Source organism: Gossypium hirsutum, chromosome D09 (assembly GCF_007990345.1).
Source record: "Gossypium hirsutum isolate 1008001.06 chromosome D09, Gossypium_hirsutum_v2.1, whole genome shotgun sequence".
NCBI lineage: Eukaryota > Viridiplantae > Streptophyta > Magnoliopsida > Malvales > Malvaceae > Gossypium > Gossypium hirsutum.
The window spans coordinates 7216494-7241196 of record NC_053445.1 but is presented as its reverse complement, the minus strand read 5'-3'; the positions used below and the strand labels follow the sequence as shown (position 1 = coordinate 7241196).

Here is a 24703-nt window from a genome sequence, read left to right as displayed (position 1 = left end):
TTGCAGCTGGGGTTTGTGGTGCTGTGTTTTCAATTTTGTCGGGATTTGGGTACTTTTGGTGTTGTGGTAGGAAGACCAAGTGCTATCCACAAGCCAGATAAACACTGCATTTTCAAACATGTGCGGTGACTTCAATTGAACCTTACTCTTATTGTGTTCTAAGGACATCTATTTTTTGTACCAATATATCCACTTTCGTTGTTCAGATTTTCTTTTGGGATTAAAAAAAATGTATTTAGATTAATACAGTATCCATCATATTATTTTATCAATTTAGTCGGAAATTTAAACCTCAAATGTCTAATAGTATAAAAAAAATACCCTAAACCTTACTGTGTAATTCATGTATACGTTGCTTGGATTATCAGGGAGGTTTCAGAGCTATGTATGATATATTTTACATGGTTCAGCGACCATCACATATAAATAATGTTCTAGGAATGTATACAGTACGGAATGAGTTTATTTAATGAGTGTTTCTTAAGGAACTAATTAGATATTTGGAAAAGGAAATTTGTAATGATATACGTGAGTTTGATATTTAAAAAAAAAAAGAGAGATTAAATTGATATTTGGAGAAAATACAATGATCGAAATGTAACTTTACCATATAAAGAATAATGTGGTATAATAATTTATATATATATATATATATAAATGATACATGGAGAATATATTGACATGTGAGATTTAAAAATTGAGAAAAATGTTAGGATGAATAAAAGTGAAAAGTATAAGGATTAAAAGTGCAATTATGCCATGAAATGGATTATTGTCTCTAATGGTCAACGAAATGATTTATAAGGTGATCAGGATTAAATTGAGAAGTGGAAGGATTTGTTGAGATGTTTTCCAATACAGAAGGTAGAATAATTATAAAAGTGTAAATTGTTCAAGGACCTATAGAGAAATAAGCCATGTAAATAATGGTGAAGAATTTAAAATTTGAAAAGAAAAGAGAATATGAGAAAACAAGGGTTTAATAAGAGTCATTGGATTAAATCTTGGCGCTTGAAATTCATTAATAGCAAAGTGGTACTTTCTCAATAAAGAGGGTGTAGATCATTTGACTGTTGACTGACATGAACCATTGATGTGGAAACTTTAAAGGGAGCTCATACATTATATTATGAGTTGAAAATAGAAGAAAATTTCCCCTATTCCCTTGTTAAAATGGACAGCACAATTGGGAGGAGAAAAATCTTGATTTCTTCCCTGTCCGTCATCCTTTCTGATCTCCGTCGATCCCCCATTTGAACCCTAGGTGAGATTTTTGCAAAATCCAAAAGAACCCATGAATTTCTTTTGAAAAACCTAAGTAAAAGCTTGCTTTCAAGACCTTTCTACCACCTTTTTCATCTTTAAGCTGAGATTTTCAAGTTGGTAGAAAGGGAAGTTGAAACTAGAATGAAAAAGGAAAGAAAAGAGAGGATATTCTCATCACTTTTATGGTATTTATTTGAGATTATTTGCATGAAAAAGCTTCTAAAGCTCTTATGTTGGTATTTTCGTTTATGTTTGAGTGCTAAAAAAAAGGGATATGGTAAAGAGAAAGCTTTTAAACTTGTGAAAGTGAGAATTTTAAGGGTGAGAAACTTGATTTTGATTGTCCTTTAATTTCCCTTACTTGATAATTATGAGAATTTGGTGACAGCAGCATGATGAAAAATTTTCCAAAATATATAGAAATCGATTAAAAGTGTAATTTTAAGTGGAAGAGAACGAACTTCCATCCAAATTTTACATTAACAAATAAATTTGTTTTAGTGAGGAAATGTGGAAATTGCTCATATAGTATTCCTTATTTCAACTTTGAAAAATTGTTAAAAATTTTATAAAATGAATTAGAGGATGAACATTGAATCTAAATGGTAATGAAAGAAACGATAATACCATATGAATTTTTTATTAAAAGATAAATATTTTTAAGAGAACGAAGGTCGAAACTACTTGACAGCAAAACAACAACAATTTTTTTTTAAAAAAATCATTTATTATTAAGTGTTAGTTGTTTAAACATTGTCTGCGAAGTTTGAGATTTCAAGTTGGGAGCATTGCATTACTATTCAAGTTTCGAGGTTGCAAGTCATTTAATTTTGCTATCATTGGTATTATAATCTTGGCATTTACATAAAAACTTAGATGCAATTTTGTATTGGTAAATTTGAATTATAATTTCAACCCAGCTAAGCCTTGATCCGCTATTTAATTTATGTGTTTGTGATTTGTATATTTATTTTGACCTGGTTTAAGTATTGTTCTACAACGATTTATTATGATTTGGAAGTGCTTAGACATGAATTTTAATGTTTTGGGATTGATTTTTAATCCCCAAGAAGTATCGAAACATTACAAAGTCAATAGCTAAAAAACTACAAATTTTGGTAAAAATAGCAAAACATAGGGCTTATGCATCGATACATTCCATAAGGTATAAGAACATGGAATATATGTATTGATACATGATCCTTGATTCAATGCCACTACACTATTTTTAGTGTTTCAAGACCACCAAAGCTCATAATTGACCCTGGGCACTTCCATTTACCCACCAAATGTTTCCAAATAATTTTATAGGCTTCATATTAATTTTATCTAAATTTTATGATTTAATTAAATTGTTTCAAAGTTTTATTTCTTAAATATTTTCTAGATTTTTGCAATTTACATGCTACAATATCATCTTCCATCCATAACGAATATCGAAACAAGTGAAGAGTGTTACGTTTCTCATGTTAAACATATATTCATATTTGAGTTAAATATTTAATCGTGTTAAACACATATTCGTATTTAGATAGAGTAAAGACTTAAATACTCAAAAGGTTTTCACTATATAACTCATCAATAAATCTTAATTAAATTGATCTCAAATAAAAGGATCAAAATTAATGAAAACAAACCAAATATGTGCAATCGATTCATACAAAATTAAAAAAATGAATTGAGTAATTAAATAAATAAATAATTATAGGAATAATGAGTGAGGAAGGCGGTGGCGTTGATCTTTCATTTGAAGACCAAAATACCAAGAAAGTGCGTTTAAAGGATAGCAGTAGCGACACGGTCATCGACAAGGCCAGAATCATTCGAACTTTTTATATTAGGGAAAGAAGAATTCACCATAAGAACTGATTGAATCAGAATGAAAACAGAAAAGAAAATGTCTTCTCTTAATAGATGGCATAATCTAACAAGTTACATACTAGAAAGAGATTAAAACCCCATGTAGAACACATTTCAGGAGAAAATAATAAAATCGCAGATATATTACCTAGACTACTACAATTTGAGGAAAAATTACTAATGGATTTTAATTCCAGAATGACCACTTGAAGACAAGAAAGATTCCTTGAATCTTCTCCACCAAAATCTACAACAATTCCTCATACACCCTCAAAAGAATATCCAGAAGGAGCAAAAAATCTCTAGAAGCCTACAGGAAAGCCACTTTTGCTTTCGGGTAAACTTTCCTTCACAGATTATAACGGCTCTGGTCAAAAATTCAACTTGGCGGAGAATACGATCATAACATCTGCAGAAAGAATACTTATTAGCCTATAAACGGGGAGATATTAAACATCAGATAGCCTGTCTTAATGGACTCTCCCTATATCTCCATATCCTTAATAACGAGATATGTTATATCCTGTTTACAGGAGATAATAAGGGGATATACAAAGAATGGACTAAAATTATCCATTATACAAAATCTCAGAAAAACCCAATATATATATATATAGCTCTCTGTCAGCAACATACAAAGATGCCCAGATATACCTCGGACATAAATACAATGTATTAGAAAAACTCAAGACGAAATGGGCAGAAACACATGAAAATCCTCATCTAGAAATAGAAATTGTAGCAGAAAAGGCAGCTCTTCGAGACCCGATTATCAAGCATAAAGAACGGAAACTCCTTCTAGGAAAACAACTCCAGACTGAGCAAGTTAGAAATATAGAACTAATAAAAAGAATGGAAGATCTCCAAAAGGTGGCCAAGAATGAAGAAGATATGATTTCATACGCAGGGGCAACTGCCGAACAACCCACAACTAAAAAGGATAATAGAAAAACTCTCAGAAATCCAACAAGACTTGTCCGCCGTTATAAATGGGCTAAACTAGCTTGATGAAAGGCCTTCTGAAGGATGGGATCAATGGTGGCTCGACATGGCATGCAGAGCTAATATTATAGAAAAAAGCCCAAAGAGCCCAAAAATTTCAGAAGCCCAAGGCGAAAAATATCGAGATGGAGCCCTAAAACAATATATGCTCTCCGTTGAAATGTAAAGAGTGTCACGACATAAAAGCTACATATGCTCAGCTAAAAGCATCTTATCTATATATTTTTAATTTTTATTTTCAGGAAAAACACCTTTAGGAAGCACGCGACTACCCATTTTTATCGTTTATTGTAAAAGAAGACTCTCGTGACTTGTATCTAGGCAGTCGATGGGGCCCAATGAAGCACTCGAGCCTTTATATAAAGAACTCAAATGTCTCTTATTAGGGAATAGATAGAAAGAGAGAGCAAAACATATTTATTACTACTCGAGGTTTGTAATTTCTTTTGAAGTTATAAAAATTTAGTCTTTTTTTTTCTTCAAATGTTTTCTTGGTTTGAGATATAGAGAGAAGTGTAAGGCCTCAATTTAGTAACCATAGCCAAGAGAGGGCGTGACGGTGAAGTAGAGAGAGCAGGCTCTCACGAGATTGTGGCTCTTATATCTGGACAACGACTTGGAGAATTTAGCCATAAGCTTATTAAGTATAACTTTCTTTCTGCAGAACCAACTTTCTTGAGGTACGATTTATAGTGTGTATGCTCTTTTCTTGCGGATAAATTTCAATCTGGAAAATCAATAGCATTGTAAACACCGACCATTCTTTGGACCCCTAATATTTCAAGCAAAACCAACTGTCTTGAGGTATGATTTACAGTGTGTATGCTCTTTTCTTGCAGAGAAATTTTGATTTGGAAAATCGGAAGTATTCTAAACATCGACTATTCTTTAGACCCCTACTATTTCTGGTATTAGAGCGTACGATTAGTTTCTTGTAGGAGAGATAGTCATTGGAAACTTTGAATACTTAAGTTACACACTCTTCTTAAAGAGGAGTCAATTCCTACCACAGTGTGTAACCCTAATTAAGATAAAACCTATCTGTGGTCACTAGAATATCAGTGTTGGGTTAAAATTTAACTAGCAACCATAGGGGTATAAATCCTAACGAAGCTGATAGACGCCTTTATTATTTAGATCTTGATATAACAAGCATTCATAAAGAACTTGCTTATAATAATAAAAATCAAATAAACTGTAATTTTAAAAGAAAAGGAAATAGACACTATACTCACATTTGACATAATATTAACGAAACCCAAAAAAATAAACAAGTAAATACCATTGTAGACTTAATAATTAATCTTTAGAAAATTTATATAACATTGATAAAAAAATAATTCAAGATCTAAAACATATATAACACGACAAAAATTATCTTCTAATAATTCATTAAAAATAAATTTATTACAAAAAATAATAAATAATCAAGGATTTATAAAAGCACAATTAGAATATTTAACTAAAAGGACAGGAAAGACTTTAAACAAAGCTAATAAATTTCCATCTAAGAAAGACATAAAATGTAACATCCCTAACCCGTATCCGTCACCGAATTAGGGTTAAAAGGTATTACTAATCAAAATACAACTTAAAACAAACATTCATTAAAGTTCAATAATTATAAAAGTTACATTAGATAAGCTAGGTTTAAAATCAAACATGCAAAATTTTAAGCTTTTCTTTTAGTCATTTAAAACAAAATGAAAACATTACAATCCAACTAGACTATAAGGAAATAAGCCATTTTCGCTGGCTATGAAACTCATTTACAAAACATTAAAGCACGCTCTTATAACATTATCTAGCCTGTACATGCCCTAAGTTAAAATTCAAACATTTTAATACCGAGACAGTAGATAGAGTGATTATCTTTGCTGACAATCCTCGAGCTTGAAGCTTGATCTTTAAATCTCGGACAGTGAAAAATCGGAACCGGGCGATTAGTCGACGACTTTAGCTTTTCCCCGATCCAACTCCGATTTCTTTGGTTCTTGATCTAAATATATTCAAAATGAACTAGTTTAAATATTATTTCATTCAATTTAGTCCAAAAACACATAATTGGGCAAATTACCATTTTACCCTTAACATTTACACTTTTTGCAATTTAGTCCCTATTGCATAAACACAAAATACACAAAATTTACCCACACTATAAAAGGGCCGAATATCCCTAGTGCTCATACAAGTTCACATATTTCATTTATTTCACATTTTAGTCCCTCAAAAATTTAATTTCACAATTTAGCCCTAATTACTCAATTTCACCAAAAATTCAAATACAAAACATGTTAATCTTTCACATATATTTCATATTTCATCATTAACTAACAAAAAGCTCAAGCATTCATCAATGGCATATCACAAAATTAACACAAAATTCTAAAATTAAGGTATGGGTCTTGTAGTACACAAAGCAACGATCTCAAAAACATAAAAATTTTCAAAAATTGAACAAAAACGAACCTTTAATTATGGAAAGACATGGCGAAACCTTCTTCAAGCTTTAATGGCTTTTCTTTCATCGAAGTTTTTGCTAGGAAGATGATATATGCTATAAAATTATGTTTTTAACTATTATGTATTATCATAATTAATAATTTATTAATTTAACCTTATTAAAATAATTATAACATATATATATTAAGGTTAGTTTTGACCTTAGCCACACATTATCTAAATAGTGGTCAAATTGCAGCTTTAAACCTCCTAATTTAAAAGAAAACAACAATTAGATGCTTTTAAATTAAATCCCCGAGTTTTTATTTTACGCGATTAAGCCCTTTTTATCAAATTGAACACTCAAACGATCAAAATTTTATATGAAATTTTCACACATATTAATTCACATACTGAAAATATCAAAAATAATTTTAAAATATTTTTTGACTCGGATTTATGGTCCCAAAACCACTTTGTCCGATTAAGATCAATATTGGGTTGTTACAGAAAAGAACTAACGAACTTCCAAAAGTGGTAAAAAGCAAACCATAAAATTAATAAATGATTTTCAATAAGAAAATAGAAAACAAGTAAAAAACCTAGAAGATAAAATTAATGATAGAGGGCGTGTACCCTATTTGGCTACGAATATTGGCAATTAAGACCAGCACTGAAGTCCTGGGATCTGCCTTCACCGTGGGTAGTATCAAGCTAGCTAACATACTTGAATCCATCTTGGGATGATCTTGTGAAACACCTATAAACGGAGTACATTAAATAATGCAACATGACATAATAACAGTATTATTCAGAAACCGTCAATACTGTACTTGCAGCACATGTATGTGAACCTTTGTACTTTTTAATCTCCCACAACCCTGTCCTTTTCCTTAACGAGGCATAGATTTTCCATGAACATGTGTCGTCTTTCACCGCACACTTCGCCTCAAACTTATTAGATTTGGATTTAACGACGTGGTAGTTAACGCCGCTTTTGATGTTATGTTGTTTTAAAGCACCAATAAAACTATCATTGTTGGTAAACTGATTACCAACTTCAAATTCACCAGAATCTAGCCCCGAACTTGTATGATCACGCAACCGATGTGGTAGATCTAAAAACTCCAACGCATCATCTGCAGACAGATCGACATTATGCATGTGGGTTGGAGGTGAGTATGCTTTGAATCGTGGATTTTATTCTTCATCTGAACTCCTTTCAGCATCTTCAGGTTCTATTGGAATAGGCCCCGGTTCAGAAAATAAGCCAACTTCTGTACCATCGGTGAGGGGACCTCGTATGTTGCCGATGATTGTGGGTTAGAAGATGACTCCGATGTGGATCCACCAACAGAGTGTCTTACAGGGGATGTGCATTCCACACCGCTACGAAACATGGGTTGTTCCACATTTTGTAACCCGCTAACCGAGTGTCGGCCAGGGGTCGTGTGTACATATCGAACACCGGCCGCAAGTACATCATTTGGCGATGTAAATTGTACATATAACTCAATATAAGGTGCTCCACTAGGAAGATGAGTCTGCACCATTGCCTCCAAGTTACGAGCACCTTTTATATCGAACAAGTCATATGTCACTGGATCAACAAAAGAACAAAATCGATACGTAATAGACAGAACTTTCATTGGCGTCGTTTCGAAAATTTTACGCCTTATTCTTTTACGAAGTTCTGTCAAATCTATGCTCTGGTTAAAAACCAGTCACACTGTATTCTCCAACAAAAAAATAACATAATTCTCGATGTGTAATATCCCGATTTTAGGCTTAGTCGGAACAGTGGTTTCGGGACCACAAATCCGACGAAAAAAAAATGTAATGGCTTGAATTTTCAGAGGTGTTGGAACGGTGATTCGAGATCACTAAATTCGACAAATGGGTAGAAAATATTATTAATTTAGTAAGTATAAGTTAAATATGAAGTTAGGAAAATTTTTGAAATAGTGAATAGTGCACTAGAAATAAATATTAAAATAATTAGAATCGAAATGAGGTATCAAGACCTCGGGGATTTTAAACTGAGCCATAAATATTTATGGAGTGTTAAAAAGTTAGTATTAAAGTTTCGTTAAGAAATTTTAAAGTTCCGATAATTAATTGAACAAAAAGGACTAAATTGTAACAAATGCAAAATTTTGGGAAATGATTAAATAGCTTAAATGATAAAAGGAAGAGGGCTAAAAAGGCAAATAGACCCAAGGTCTATTTGGGCTGGACGGCAGAGGCATGAAATCAGCAAGAAAGTAAGGAGAATTAAGGGCAAAATTGGAAAATTGCAAAATTTGCTTAATAAAGTTAGGACTCAAGTGGAATTATCTAGATTTCTCTTCATTTTTCTGAATTCTCATCAGCTAAAACACCATGGAAGGGCTTCTTCAAGCTGGTTCTTCATATTTTTATTACAAGTAAGTTCAATTCTTGACTATTTCTTGAAATTTTTGTATTTTTATGACTTTTACAACTAGGCCCACTTGTTAAATCCATTAGTTTTTGATTTTATGAAAGAAGTTGAAAGTTGATATGAATATGTGCTGGAAGTATATGATTTGGCATGAAATAATACCATGAATGGTTTATGAATTAACACATGTTGGTAAGCCTGATATATGAATAAATGATCAAATTGAGCGGAACGCCGGATTTGAGTACTTCTGATCAAGTGACAAAGTGATAAGTGGTAGCTTTAGCTACACTTATCTGATCAAGTGACAAGTGGAAAGTGATAAGTAATAGCTTCGGCTATACTTATCTGATCAAGTGACAAAGTGATAAGTGATAGCTTCGGCTACACTTATCTGATCAAGTGACAAGTGAAAAGTGATAAGTGATAGCTTCGGCTATACTTATCTGATCAAGAGACAAAGTGATAAGTGATAGCTTTACCTACACTTATCTGATCAAGAGACAAAGTGATAAGTGGCTACACTTATCTGATCAAGAAACAAAGTGATAAGTGGCTACACTTATCTGATCAAGAAACAAAGTGATAGGTGGCTACACTTATCTGATCAGGGACAAGTGATAAGTGATCATACGTAAGACCATAGTTATACTATGGCAAAGTGAAAATGAAGTACTCAATTTTCCGTGACCGTTCCCTAATTTGATTAAGGATGGTAAGTGACAAATGGGCCCAAAAGAATTAAAGTAAATGGATAAGTGGTAGTGTATTTATATCAGGACGATGTTGTTATTCAAACTAAAGTGATATTTTCATTGCTAAATTGAGAATTTCATAAATGTGTTATTGAATGGTATAATCAATAAACATTGAGTTAAATGGTAAATACGTATTAGTTTTGAATTTGATGTCATTGAATTGTACGTGAATTAAATGGAAATTGCTAGTGATATGATTTAAATTATGAGCATGAGAAATTGCGAATTGAATGAAATGGAAATGAAGCATTAAATTGCATGAGTATGTATCGGGTCTCGCAGGCCCTAATTATTATGATTATAATATTTTGAGGATATATTGTGAAAAGTTATAGAAACATGTTAATTATTTTGAAAGTTTTAATTTTGATGAAATTTTATAACTCGGTTAAATACGTTTACAAGTGTATGTGTTTTGGTAATGCCTCGTACCCTATTCCGGTGTTGGATACGGGTAAGGGGTGTTACATTTAGTGGTATCAGAGCTACGGTTTAGTCGGTTCTCGGACCAAACGTAGCATATGTGAGCCTAGCTATACATGCCACGTTATTACTCTTGATGATGTGATATCTCCGGGCTCTAACGAAATTGCTTTGTTAAGACAGAGATGATTTTCAATCGAGCTATTTTCGATAATGCTAAAAATGATATTGAGATAAATGAAATATGCTCACGTTATGTTGGAATTTGGAAAGGTAAGTATAAAAATTTGTGATATGGATGTGTTCATGTATGAAAAGAGATGACTATAAGTTAAAAAAAAAGTTTATGTTGTGACAAGCTCATCCAAGTATGTTGGTGATTATATAATGCTATGTGCTCAACATATTTGATTAAGTGAATATGATAAGCAAATTTACTTAAATAGATGGAACGTGTGTATGTACATCTGCTTGAATAAGTGAAATTAGTATGTTCATATGATAGAATCTTATGTTTAATTGTTAAATTAAAGATAATAAGATATTTTGTTTTATGTCTAAACCATGAATATTATAATAGTATGAAAAATTGAATTGGAAGTCAAATTGAGTAGAACGCAGGAATGAGTACTTTCGTTCAGTGATATGTGATGAATTGACGGAAAAGACCATGGTTTGACCATGGCAACATGTGAACATGTGATTATGTGATTCCGTGTAAGACCATAGCTGGGCTATGGCATCGGTAAGTGATATGTGTGATATGTGATTTCGTGTAAGACCATAGCTGGGCTATGGCATCGGTAAGTGATATGTGATTTCGTGTAAGACCGTAGTTGGGCTATGGCATCGGTATGTGATTTGTGATTACGTGTAAGACCATAGTTGGACTATGGCATCGAGAAAACGAAGTACTCAATTCCGTAAGACGTTCTCTAATTTGGCAAATGTCGGTAAGTAAAATAGAAGCCAAGTATTGGAATTTAATTAGATATTAACGTTGAGCTTGAGTAAGTAAATTCGTTGTGTGAAATTGTGAGTGACAGAAAACATTTGTAATAAATAGATGTGTTAATTTGCTTGGAATGAATTACGTGGTTATGATGGTATTACATTGATGATGAATACAAAATCATATATATATATGTATCTATGAGAGCAAGTTGAAAGATTTATGACTTCACCATCACCCCCTTATCAGTATTGTTCTATGACGAAAATTATCTTGATGAGACAGATATGTTTTTCAACTGAGTTAATTCTAATAGTATAGAAATAAATACTAAAATGTTTGAGTGAAAATGTATTGATTATGAGTTGAAACTCATAAAGGTATGGATCAAAGAATAAAACATTTTTTTTATTGATGAATGTTATAATTATACAAGCATATGAGTTATGATATTTGGATTATGATGCTATATAGAAATTTTGATTGTGAATTAGTGATTTGAGTTAGAATTTTGTGTTGAGAACAAAAGTGATTAAAAGCAAATGTTTATTAAATGCTTTGAGAATGTGAACTTAGTAATGAATTGGCTATTTGTGATGGTATGTGTTATGCGCATTTATGTGTAAGATATATTTGAGGCTTTACTACACTCATCCCCATATTAGTAAAATGTTACAATGAAATTTGTGAGATTTTGGTTGAATAAGCTTACGAGTGTAGTGTTACAGAAGTTCGTGTATGGGAGAATAATAATGTGGTCGGAAAAGTGAATGAATTAGAAAATGAGGACAATATAAAAAGAGAGAAATATTTGATAGTTCAGAAAACTACTCAGGTTATCAAAATGGATATCATTCTATATGGATTGTAATTTTTCGATACTTTGTGTAGCTTCAGATGCTGAAATATCGCTATCCTGATTTTCTTATGAATCTATGTGATTATCTGTAAAAGATATGAAAATCCAAAATCATGTGTGAATTTGAAATATACTGTGGAAGTAAATCATTAACCTACCATCTGGTAAGATTTTCGGGGACGAAAATCCCTAAAGGGGGGAGAGTTGTAATATCCCGATTTTAGGCTTAGTCGGAATAGTGGTTTCGGGACCACAAATCCGACGAAAAAAAAATGTAATGGCTTGAATTTTCAGAGGTGTTGGAACGGTGATTCGAGATCACTAAATTCGACAAATGGGTAGAAAATATTATTAATTTAGTAAGTATAAGTTAAATATGAAGTTAGGAAAATTTTTGAAATAGTGAATAGTGCACTAGAAATAAATATTAAAATAACTAGAATCGAAATGAGGTATCAAGACCTCGGGGATTTTAAACTGAGCCATAAATATTTTTATAAATATTTATGGAGTGTTAAAAAGTTAGTATTAAAGTTTCGTTAAGAAATTTTAAAGTTCCGATAATTAATTGAACAAAAAGGACTAAATTGTAACAAATGCAAAATTTTGGGAAATGATTAAATAGCTTAAATGATAAAAGGAAGAGGGCTTAAAAGGCAAATAGACCCAAGGTCTATTTGGGCTGGACGGCAGAGGCATGAAATCAGCAAGAAAGTAAGGAGAATTAAGGGCAAAATTGGAAAATTGCAAAATTTGCTTAATAAAGTTAGGACTCAAGTGGAATTATCTAGATTTCTCTTCATTTTTCTGAATTCTCATCAGCTAAAACACCATGGAAGGGCTTCTTCAAGCTGGTTCTTCATATTTTTATTACAAGTAAGTTCAATTCTTGACTATTTCTTGAAATTTTTGTATTTTTATGACTTTTACAACTAGGCCCACTTGTTAAATCCATTAGTTTTTGATTTTATGAAAGAAGTTGAAAGTTGATATGAATATGTGCTGGAAGTATATGATTTGGCATGAAATAATACCATGAATGGTTTATGAATTAACACATGTTGGTAAGCCTGATATATGAATAAATGATCAAATTGAGCGGAACGCCGGATTTGAGTACTTCTGATCAAGTGACAAAGTGATAAGTGGTAGCTTTAGCTACACTTATCTGATCAAGTGACAAGTGGAAAGTGATAAGTAATAGCTTCGGCTATACTTATCTGATCAAGTGACAAAGTGATAAGTGATAGCTTCGGCTACACTTATCTGATCAAGTGACAAGTGAAAAGTGATAAGTGATAGCTTCGGCTATACTTATCTGATCAAGAGACAAAGTGATAAGTGATAGCTTTACCTACACTTATCTGATCAAGAGACAAAGTGATAAGTGGCTACACTTATCTGATCAAGAAACAAAGTGATAAGTGGCTACACTTATCTGATCAAGAAACAAAGTGATAGGTGGCTACACTTATCTGATCAGGGACAAGTGATAAGTGATCATACGTAAGACCATAGTTATACTATGGCAAAGTGAAAGTGAAGTACTCAATTTTCCGTGACCGTTCCCTAATTTGATTAAGGATGGTAAGTGACAAATGGGCCCAAAAGAATTAAAGTAAATGGATAAGTGGTAGTGTATTTATATCAGGACGATGTTGTTATTCAAACTAAAGTGATATTTTCATTGCTAAATTGAGAATTTCATAAATGTGTTATTGAATGGTATAATCAATAAACATTGAGTTAAATGGTAAATACGTATTAGTTTTGAATTTGATGTCATTGAATTGTACGTGAATTAAATGGAAATTGCTAGTGATATGATTTAAATTATGAGCATGAGAAATTGCGAATTGAATGAAATGGAAATGAAGCATTAAATTGCATGAGTATGTATCGGGTCTCGCAGGCCCTAATTATTATGATTATAATATTTTGAGGATATATTGTGAAAAGTTATAGAAACATGTTAATTATTTTGAAAGTTTTAATTTTGATGAAATTTTATAACTCGGTTAAATACGTTTACAAGTGTATGTGTTTTGGTAATGCCTCGTACCCTATTCCGGTGTTGGATACGGGTAAGGGGTGTTACACGATGTGGCAAACCTCACCGTCATAGTAAATAACAGCACTAATATGTTCACTCATATTTGAAACTCTAACCTTCTTAGCCTCTCTAAATTGTTTCTGCTGTAACTTATGCATTCTGAGAACATTTTTTGCCTCATTTATAGCCTCAGCCCAGACATGCTATAGTAGCAAAAGCGCGTCCACGTGGGCGCGATTTCACAAATTCTTCTGATAAAGCATCCTGCTTGAAGCGTTTTTATACTATTTCCTCAGAAAGGTCAACTCAAAATTATTTTTTCCAAGACCTATTGTAGCAAAAGCGCGTCCACGAGGGCACGATTTCACAAATTCTTCTCATAAAGCATTCTGCTTAGAGCGTTTTTTATACTATTTACTCAGAAACGTCAACTCGAAATAATTTTTGCAGGACCTACTGTAGCAAAAGCGCGTACATGTGGGCATGACTTCAGAAATTCTTCTGATAAAGCATCTTGCTTTGATTTTATCTTAAAAACCCATAAACACGAAATGTAATCCAATTTTGAATAAATTATAATTAATTTAATTAGGAAACCCTAAATCCTAATCCCTTATTTGTTTACTTTTTTCTCTAAAACCCTAAAAATCTTAAAAATTCTAAACCCTAACCCTAAAAACCAAAAACCTAATATGGGAAAAACGGGGAAAACGCGTCCCCAGGGGTGCACTACGTGGCAGCAAATCGCGTCCACTTCAGCGTGCTTTGCTGACGTGGCAACAAATCGCGCCTACTTAAGCGCGATTTGTGTCCACGTCAGGAAAGCACGCTGACGTGGACGCAATTTGCTGACACGTCCCCTGACTTCGCGCTGACATTGACGCGCTTTAGGGGAAAAGGGCCCATTCCGGTAAATAATAAAATACCGGGCCCATTTCGGTAAATTTAAAAAAATGAATTTTTTTTAGTATTTTGCCCCATTGTAAGATCATGACATAGCATTGGTAATGTCACAATAGCTTCATTTTCATCTAAAAATTAAATAAAATTTATAAATTTTGAAAAAAATAATATTATAAAACATCTAAAAGCTTTTAAATCTAAACTAGAACCCACTGCAACTAAAATTTAAAAAAAACAAAAAAGTAAAAGTCCTATCATAATTTTCAATGGCTATCATAATTTCCGAATATTTTGTTCACATCAAAATTTAGGGTAATTCACCAATAAAAGCATTTTTTTTCAAAATTTACCGAAATGGGCCAACTTTTTGATTATTTATCAGAATAGGCCATTTTCCGCGAAATCGCGTCCACGTCAGCGCGATGTCAGGGTACGTGCAGGACACCGCATCCACGTAAGCGCGATTTGCTGACGTGGAAGGAAATCGCGCCCTCTAGGACGCGATTTGCTGACGTGGCATGAACAGTGTGTTTTTAGCTTGGAAAACTTTGAAAGGCCATAACTTTTGGCTCGGTTGTCCGATTGAGGCAAATTTTTTTTGATTTCGAATAAATTTTCAAGATCTACGTGCTGGAAAACTGCTTAGAGATGAATAGGGACTAATTTGTAAAGTATAATTTGTTAGTTACGAGTATAGGGACTAAAGTGTAATTATTTCAAAATTAGCATGAAATTTTTGTATTTAAGAATATTTGAATGTTATGGAAGGATGAATTTGAATTTTAATTGAAAAATGAAGCTTAGATTTGAAAATATGACTATTTAGGTTTTAGGGACTAAATTGAATAAAATGGAAAATTTTAGGGAACTTCTCAAAAGTGGAATGAGTTGACTTATACCTATAACAGGATGATATAAGACAATTATGTAAAAAAAGATCCGGTGTTTACTTCAAATAAATGAGGAAAATAACGATTTGAATGTTTCAAAATTCAATTTTAAACCGAAAAAATCAAAATTTAGAGGCAAAAAAGGATCTTTTTTGATGAAAACTTTAGCAAACTGCCTTCGGCTATTTGCCAGCGCGTAGGTCTCGAAAATTTATTCGAAATAAAAAAAAATCGTCTCAATCGGACAACCGAACCAAAAGTTATGGCCTTTCAAAGTTTTCCAAGCTAAAAACACACTGTTCATGCCACGTCAGCAAATCGCGTCTTAGAGGGCGCGATTTCCTTCCACGTCAGCAAATCGCGCTTACGTGGACGCGATGTCCTGCACGTACCCTGACATCGCGCTGACGTGGACGCGATTTCGCGGAAAATGGCCTATTCCGGTAAATAATAAAAAAGTTGGCCCATTTCAGTAAATTTTGAAAAAAAAATGCTTTTATTGGTGATTCGCCCCAAACTTTACAGTAACATACTCTCAAAAAAAAAAAACTTCACAGCAACATAAAAGACTCTTCTTTCCAAGTCAATCACGCATTTTCTTTGCTTCCTCCCATGTCATTAAAACAAACCAAATAAAGGGCAGACTTTATCTCATGAAGCACTCCAAAGTTGTTTATCTGATATAAGTCGCAAATAAAACTCTGGGTTTTAGTTTATGCTTGTGATAAGCTATGAAGGGATCATGTCCCAGCAGTTTAAAGATATTCAGATTTGTTCTTCTAACACGGACGCTTTTTGCAGGACATGTTTCATCAGCTGTAACAGAAGATGATATAAAATGTCTGAAAGGTATCAAGAATTCTCTAAATGACCCAGATGGGAAGTTAAGCAACTGGAGTTTCAATAACAATTCAGCAGGTTTTTTATGCAATCTTGTTGGAGTTGAATGTTGGATGGAACGAGAAGATCGCCTGTTAAGTCTTCAGCTACGTGACATGAAACTCTCAGGACAATTACCTCAATCTTTACAGTACTGTCAGAGTTTGCAGACTTTGGATCTGTCGGCTAACAGGCTTTCTGGTACAGTCCCTGCACAGATATGTAGTTGGTTACCTTATTTGGTAACCCTTGATCTGTCTAGCAATGATCTGTCAGGTTCCATCCCATCTGAATTATCTAACTGTGCTTATCTAAATAATTTGGTACTGTCAAATAATAGACTTTCGGGATCAATTCCAGAGCAGTTATCAGGTTTGTTACGTTTGAAGAGGTTTTCTGTAGCAAATAATGATCTCAAAGGTGCAATTCCTTTATCTTTTGAGAATAATAGTAAGGTAGACTTCGCTGGTAATAGTGGTCTTTGTGGGCGTCCTCTTGGAAAGTGTGGGAATTTAAGTAGGAAGAGTTTGGGAATTATAATTGCAGCTGGGGTTTGTGGTGCTGTGTTTTCAATTTTGTCGGGATTTGGGTATTTTTGGTGTTGTGGTAGGAAGACCAAGTGCTATCCACAAGCCAGATAAACACTACATTTTCAAACATGTGCGGTGACTTCAATTGAACCTTAATCTTATTGTGTTCTAAGAACATATATTTTTTGTACCAATATATCGACTTTCGTTGTTCAGATTTTCTTTTGGGATTAAAAAAAAATGTATTTAGATTAATATAGTATCCATCATATTATTTTATCAATTTAGTCGTACATTTAAACCTCAAATGTCTAATAGTATAAAAAAATACCCTAAACCTTACTGTGTAATTTATGTATACGTTGCTTGGATTATCAGGGAGGTTTCAGAGCTATGTTTGATATATTTTACATGGTTCAGCGACCATCACATATAAATATTGTTCTAGGAATGTATACAGTACGGAATGAGTTTATTTAATGAGTTTTTCTTAAGGAACTAATTAGATATTTGGAAAAGGAAATTTGTAATGATATACGTGAGTTTGATATTTAAAAAAAAACAGAGATTAAATTGATATTTGGAGAAAATACAATGATCGAAATGTAACTTTACCATATAAAGAATAATGTGGTATAATAATTTATATATATATATATAAATGATACATGGAGAATATATTGACATGTGAGATTTAAAAATTGAGAAAAATGTTAGGATGAATAAAAGTGAAAAGTATAAGGATTAAAAGTGCAATCATGCCATGAAATGGATTATTGTCTCTAATGGTCAACGAAATGATTTATAAGGTGATAAGGATTAAATTGAGAAGTGGAAGGATTTGTTGAGATGCTTTCCAATACAGAAGGTAGAATAATTATAAAAGTGTAAATTGTTCAAGGACCTATAGAGAAATAAGCCATGTAAATAATGGTGAAGAATTTAAAATTAGGGTTTAATAAGAGTCATTGGATTAAATCCACGCTGGAAATTCATTAATAGCAAAGTGGTACTTTCTCAATAAAGAGGGTGTAGGAGTTAATCTAGACCATTGAATTTAAAATCTTATGTGCAATCTCAGCCATTAGTTTGATCATTTTGAGGAGTTATTTGTGGCCTTAGATCATTTGACTGTTGACTGACATGAACCATTGATGTGGAAACTTTAAAGGGAGCTCATACATTATATTATGAGTTGAAAATAGAAGAAAATTTCCCCTATTCCCTTGCTAAAATGGACAGCACAATTGGGAGGAGAAAGTCTTGATTTCTTCCCTTTCCGTCATCCTTTATAATCTCCGTTGATCCCCCATTTGAACCCTAGGTGAGATTTTTGCAAAATCCAAAAGAACCCATGAGTTTCTTTTGAAAAACCTTAGTAATAGCTTGCTTTCAAGACCTTTCTACCACCTTTTTTCATCTTTAAGCTGAGATTTTCAAGTTGGTAGAAAGGGAAGTTGAAACTAGAATGAAAAAGAGAGAGGATGGTCTCTTCACTTTTATGGTATTTATTTGAGATTATTTGCATGAAAAAGCTTCTAAAGCTCTTGTGTTGGTAATTTTGTTTATGTTTGAGTGTTAAAAAAATGGATATGGTAAAAGAGAAAGCTTTTAAACTTGTGAGAGTGAGAAACTTGATTTTGATTTTGTCCTTTAATTTCCCTTACTTGATAATGATGAGAATTTGAAATGGATAATTAGTGAAATAAATAGTTATAAGAAAATATGTGTATTGTTAAACTAGTCGTAAACTCACTAAAACAATTTGGTGACAGCAGCATGATGCATTTTTGAAAAGTTTTCCAAAATATATAGAAATCGATTAAAAGTGTAACTTCCATCCAAATTTTACATTAACAAATAAATTTGTTTTAGTGAGGAAATGTGGAAATTGCTGATAGTATTCCTTATTTCCACTTTGAAAAATTGTTAAAAATTTTATAAAAAGTTTATTGAATCTAAATGGTAATGAAAGAAACGATAATATCATATGAATTTTTTATTAAAAATTTTTAAGAGAATGAAGGTCGAAACTACTTGACAGCAAAACATCAACAATTTTTTTTAAAAAAAATCATTTATTATTAAGTGTTAGTTGTTTAAACACGTAGCTTAAAGACTTGTGTTCGAAGCTTGAGATTTCAAGTTGGGAGCATTGCATTACCATTCAAGTTTCGAGGTTGCAATTCATTTAATTTTACTATCATTGCTATTATAATCTTGGCATTTAGATTTTGTATTGGTAAATTTGAATTATAATTTCAACCCCTTTGGTGTTGTTAGCTGAGCCTTGATCCGCTATGTAACTTAATTGTGTTCGTGAGTTTGACCTGGTTTAAGTATTGTTTTACAACGATTTGTTATGATTTGGAAGTGTTTAGACATGAATTTTAATGTTTTGGGATTGATTTTTAATCCCAAGAGTCAAGGTTCTAGTCCATACACTAAAAGTATCGAAACAATATTACAAAGTCAATAGCTAAAAAATTATAATTTCTGGTAAAAATAGCAAAACATAGAGTTTATGTATCGATACATTTCTCAATGTACCAGAACCTGGGGTATATGTATTGATAAATGATCTTTGATCCAGTGCCACTACACTATTTTTAGTGTTTCAAGACCACCGAAGCTCATAATTGAGCTTGGGCACTTCCATTTATCCACCAAAAGTTTCCAAATAATTTTATAGGCTTCAAATTAATTTTATCTAAATTTTATGATTTAATTAAATTGTTTCAAAGTTTTATTTCTTAAATATTTTCTAGATTTTTGCAATTTACATGCTACAATATCATCTCCCATCCATAACGAATATCGAAACAAGTGAAGAGTGTTACATTTCTCATGTTAAACATATATTCAAATTTGAGTTAAGTATTTAATTGTGTTAAACACATACTCGTATTTAAATAGAGTATGGATTTAAATACTCAAAAGATTTTCATGAACTACGATGTACAACCATAAATCCTCATTAAATTGATCTCAAATAAAAGGATCAAAATGAATGAATACAAACCAAATATGTGCAATCGGTTCATACAAAATTAAAAAATGAATTGAGTAATTAAAGAATTAAATACTTATAGGAATAATGAGTGAGGAAGGCGGTGGCGTTGATCTTTCATTTGAAGACCAAAATACCAAGAAAGTGCGTTTAAAGGATAGCAGTAGCGACACGGTCATCGACAAGGCCAGAATCATTCGAACTTTTTATATTAGGGAAAGAAGAATTCACCATAAGAACTGATTGAATCAGAATGAAAACAGAAAAGAAAATGTCTTCTCTTAATAGATGGCATAATCTAACAAGTTACATACTAGAAAGAGATTAAAACCCCATGTAGAACACATTTCAGGAGAAAATAATAAAATCGCAGATATATTACCTAGACTACTACAATTTGAGGAAAAATTACTAATGGATTTTAATTCCAGAATGACCACTTGAAGACAAGAAAGATTCCTTGAATCTTCTCCACCAAAATCTACAACAATTCCTCATACACCCTCAAAAGAATATCCAGAAGGAGCAAAAAATCTCTAGAAGCCTACAGGAAAGCCACTTTTGCTTTCGGGTAAACTTTCCTTCACAGATTATAACGGCTCTGGTCAAAAATTCAACTTGGCGGAGAATACGATCATGACATCTGCAGAAAGAATACTTATTAGCCTATAAACGGGGAGACATCAGATAGCCTGTCTTAATGGACTCTCCCTATATCTCCATATCCATAATAACGAGATATGTTATATCCTGTTTACAGGAGATAATAAGCGGATATACAAAGAATGGACTAAAATTATCCATTATACAAAATCTCAGAAAAACCCAATATATATATATATAGCTCTCTGTCAGCAACATACAAAGATGCCCAGATATACCTCGGACATAAATACAATGTATTAGAAAAACTCAAGACGAAATGGGCAGAAATATATGAAAATCCTCATCTAGAAATAGAAATTGTAGCAGAAAAGGCAGCTCTTCAAGACCCGATTATCAAGCATAAAGAACAGAAACTCCTTCTAGGAAAACAACTCCAGACTGAGCAAGTTAGAAATATAGAACTAATAAAAAGAATGGAAGATCTCCAAAAGGTGGCCAAGAATGAAGAAGATATGATTTCATACGCAGGGGCAACTGCCGAACAACCCACAACTAAAAAGGATAAGATAATAGAAAAACTCTCAGAAATCCAACAAGACTTGTCCACCGTTATAAATGGGCTAACCTAGCTTGATGAAAGGCCTTCTGAAGGATGGGATCAATGGTGGCTCAATATGGCATGCAGAGCTAATATTATAGAAAAAAGCCCAAAGAGCCCAAAAATTTCAGAAGCTCAAGGCGAAAAATATCGAGATGGAGCCCTAGAACAATATATGCTCTCCATTTAAATGTAAAGAGTGTCATGAGATAAAAGCTACAGATGCTTAGCTAAAAGCATCTTATCTATATATTTTTAATTTTTATTTTCGGGAAAAACACCTTTAGGAAGCACGCGCCTACCCATTTTTATCATTTATTGTAAAAGAAGACTCTTGTGACTTGTATCTAGGCTGTCCATGGGGCCCAATGAAGCAGTCGAGCCTTTATATAAGGAACTCAAATGTCTTATTAGGGAATAGATAGAAAAAGAGAGCAAAACATATTTATTACTACTCTAGAGGTTTGTAATTTCTTTTGAAGTTATAAAATTTTAGTCTTTTGTTCTTCAAATGTTTTCTTGGTTTGAGATATGGAGAGAGAAGTATAAGGCCTCAATTTAGTAACCATAGCTAAGAGAGGGCGTGACGGTGAAGCAGAGGGAGCAGGCTCTCACGAGATTGTGGCTCTTATATCTGGACAACAACTTGGAGAATTTAGTCATAAGCTTATTAAGTATAACTTTCTTTCTCTATCTATCAGGTAGAACCAACTTTCTTGAGGTACGATTTATAGTGTGTATGCTCTTTTCTTGCGGATAAATTTCGACCTGGAAAATCAAAAGCATTGTAAACACCGGCCATTCTTTGGACCCCCAATATTTCAAGCAAAACCAACTGTCTTGAGGTATGATTTACAGTGTGTATGCTCTTTTCTTGTAGAGAAATTTTGATCTGGAAAATTCAAAGTATTCTAAACATAAACTATTCTTTAGAACCCAATCATTTCTGGTATCAGAGCGTACGATTAGTTTCTTTTATGAGAGATAGTCATTGGAAACTTTAAATACTTAAGTTACACACTCTTCTTAAAGAGGAGTCATTTCCTACCACGATGTGTAACCTTAATTAAAATAGAACCTATCTGTGGTCACTAGAATATCAGTGTTGGGTTAAAATTTGACTAGCAACCATAGGGGGTATAAATCCTAACGAAGCCGATAGACGCCTTTATTATTTAGATCTTGATATAACAAGCGTTCATAAAGAACTTGTTTATAATAATAAAAATCAAATAAATTGTAATTTTAAAAGAAAAGGAAATAGACACTATACTCACATTTGACATAATATTAACGAAACCCCAAAAAATAAACAATTAAATACCATTGTAGACTTAATAATTAATCTTTAGAAAATTTATATAACATTGATAAAAAAATTCAAGATCTAAAACATATAACACGACAAAAATTATCTTCTAATAATTCATTAAAAATAAATTTATTACAAAACATAATAAATAATCAAAGATTTATAAAAGCACAATTAGAATATTTAACTAAAAGGACAAGAAAGAATTTAAACAAAGCTAACAAATTTCCATCTAAGAAAGACATAAAAGAACTAACTGAACTTCCAAAAGAGGTAGAAAAGCAAACCATAAAATTAATAACTGATTTTCAATAAGAAAATAGAAAACAAGTAGAAAACCTAGAAGAAAAAAATTAATACTTCGGCAGATATGTTTGTTGGTCACTAAATGAGTTTTAATAATAATAAAGAAATAGTTTTGTATAATAATACAAAAGACCTAGTAGCAAGGCAGGTAACTGAAAAAGGGCTTTCTGGAGTACAAGATATTAACTCTGTTTCAAGACAAGATAAAGTCTAGGTATCTCAGTTAAACCACTTAATAATCCTTGGAGTAACCCAATTTGTAGACTTACAGGATAAAATAGAAACTCTAAGACTAAGATTAGAAGATTTCTCATTAACTACAAACGCTCAAATACAGACCATAAATAATAGTATAGTGAACGTTAAAAGAAATATTGATAGAGTAGCCCAAACCACAGGATTACCAGCCCTTGTGTTAGCAATATCCGATATAGAAAATATAAAAAGAAGACTAGACACAATATATAGAGATACTCAGGCTTTAGTTAATAAACCTTCACCAACCACTACTGCAAGTGATATAAAAAAGGACACTATTTTAATACTAAGAGAATAATATACTCATAAAAATAAGCTAAACAACTTAATAAAAAATATTCATGTAATGCATATAACCCGTCTCTGTCACTAGATTAGGGTTACAAAGTATTGCTACAATTTTCGAATCCAATACACCATAAAACCATTCACATCTTGATTTAAATATCAATTATTCATGTACAATCATAATCAATAGCATATATACGAATACATGCCTTAAATCGAACTTACAAAACCCTAAAATCAATTTAGAAACAAGTAGGGACTTATTTGAAACAAAAAAGAAAAATATAAAAAAATAAAGATAAGGGTCACATGGCCGTGTGACAGAGCCCAGACCGTGTGGCTCTAAGACATCGTCGTGTGGTCAAACTGTGTACAGTTCGAAAATAGGGTCACACGAACAAGTCGCTAGGCCGTGTGTCTGATCATGTGCAATTTGAAATAGGGTCACACGACCGTGGGCAATTTGAAGTAGGGTCACACGGCTGTGTAACAACCTGATGTCGTGTGGAGAAACCTGCACCTAAAAATTAATAAGTCATACAATCGTGTGAAGAGGCCGTGTGTGGCACACGGGCGTACACACGGTCGTGTGACAACTCGTGTCTCAGGCCATGTGCACAATAAATAGCTTCCAAAACAAGGCAAAAATTTAACCATTTCTTAGGTACCAAGTCAAACCAATATCAACCATTTCCATACCTTCAAAACACATTTAATCATGCTTAAAACCTACCAAAACATTCAACCTAAGTGCCTAACCAATATACCCTCAATGGTATCACATTTCATACACCAAGCTAAAATCAAATTCAAAGATCACAAGCACTTACCTTATACATATGCCAAACATGCCATTTCAGCCATTACATTCACATGAAATTTTACCAAATTTCAACCACTTCAAAAAAGTATAAAACACATAACCAAATGCACTTATATATGGATATATACAAGCCAAAACAAAAGAAATATACACAAGTTTTCTTAAACCAAGTTTGAACAACATCATTTTAGCAAAAGGACCTAAAAGGTTCTAGTACATGACTAGTTCAACATCACATAATTAACTATAAAATACAAACATCA

At 32.5% G+C, this 24703-nt stretch overlaps 1 protein-coding gene across 7 annotated transcripts; it reads left to right on the top strand.

Annotated features, from left to right (window-relative positions):
• Window positions 1-4512: 4512 nt before the first annotated feature.
• Window positions 4513-17494, top strand: LOC107892323 (inactive LRR receptor-like serine/threonine-protein kinase BIR2). 7 transcript variants are annotated; one of them, XR_005918490.1, is made up of 3 exons: window positions 4513-4808; window positions 7644-7745; window positions 7821-8236. XR_005918490.1 is itself a non-coding variant. In XM_041101642.1 (2 exons), the coding sequence occupies exon 2, from the start codon at window positions 16784-16786 to the stop codon at window positions 17348-17350; it is 567 nt and encodes a 188-aa protein (XP_040957576.1). In that variant the 5' UTR covers window positions 4528-4808; window positions 16632-16783; the 3' UTR covers window positions 17351-17494. The 7 variants fall into 7 exon arrangements, 1 of the variants encoding a protein (XP_040957576.1); XR_005918488.1 differs by having other exon boundaries at window positions 7797-8236; XR_005918489.1 differs by having other exon boundaries at window positions 4528-4808; window positions 7806-8236.
• Window positions 17495-24703: the final 7209 nt, after the last annotated feature.

Coding starts and splice junctions, on each gene's coding strand:
- LOC107892323 (XM_041101642.1), top strand. CDS start 16,784: ATGGAACGAGAAGATCGCCTGTTAAGTCTTCAGCTACGTGACATGAAA.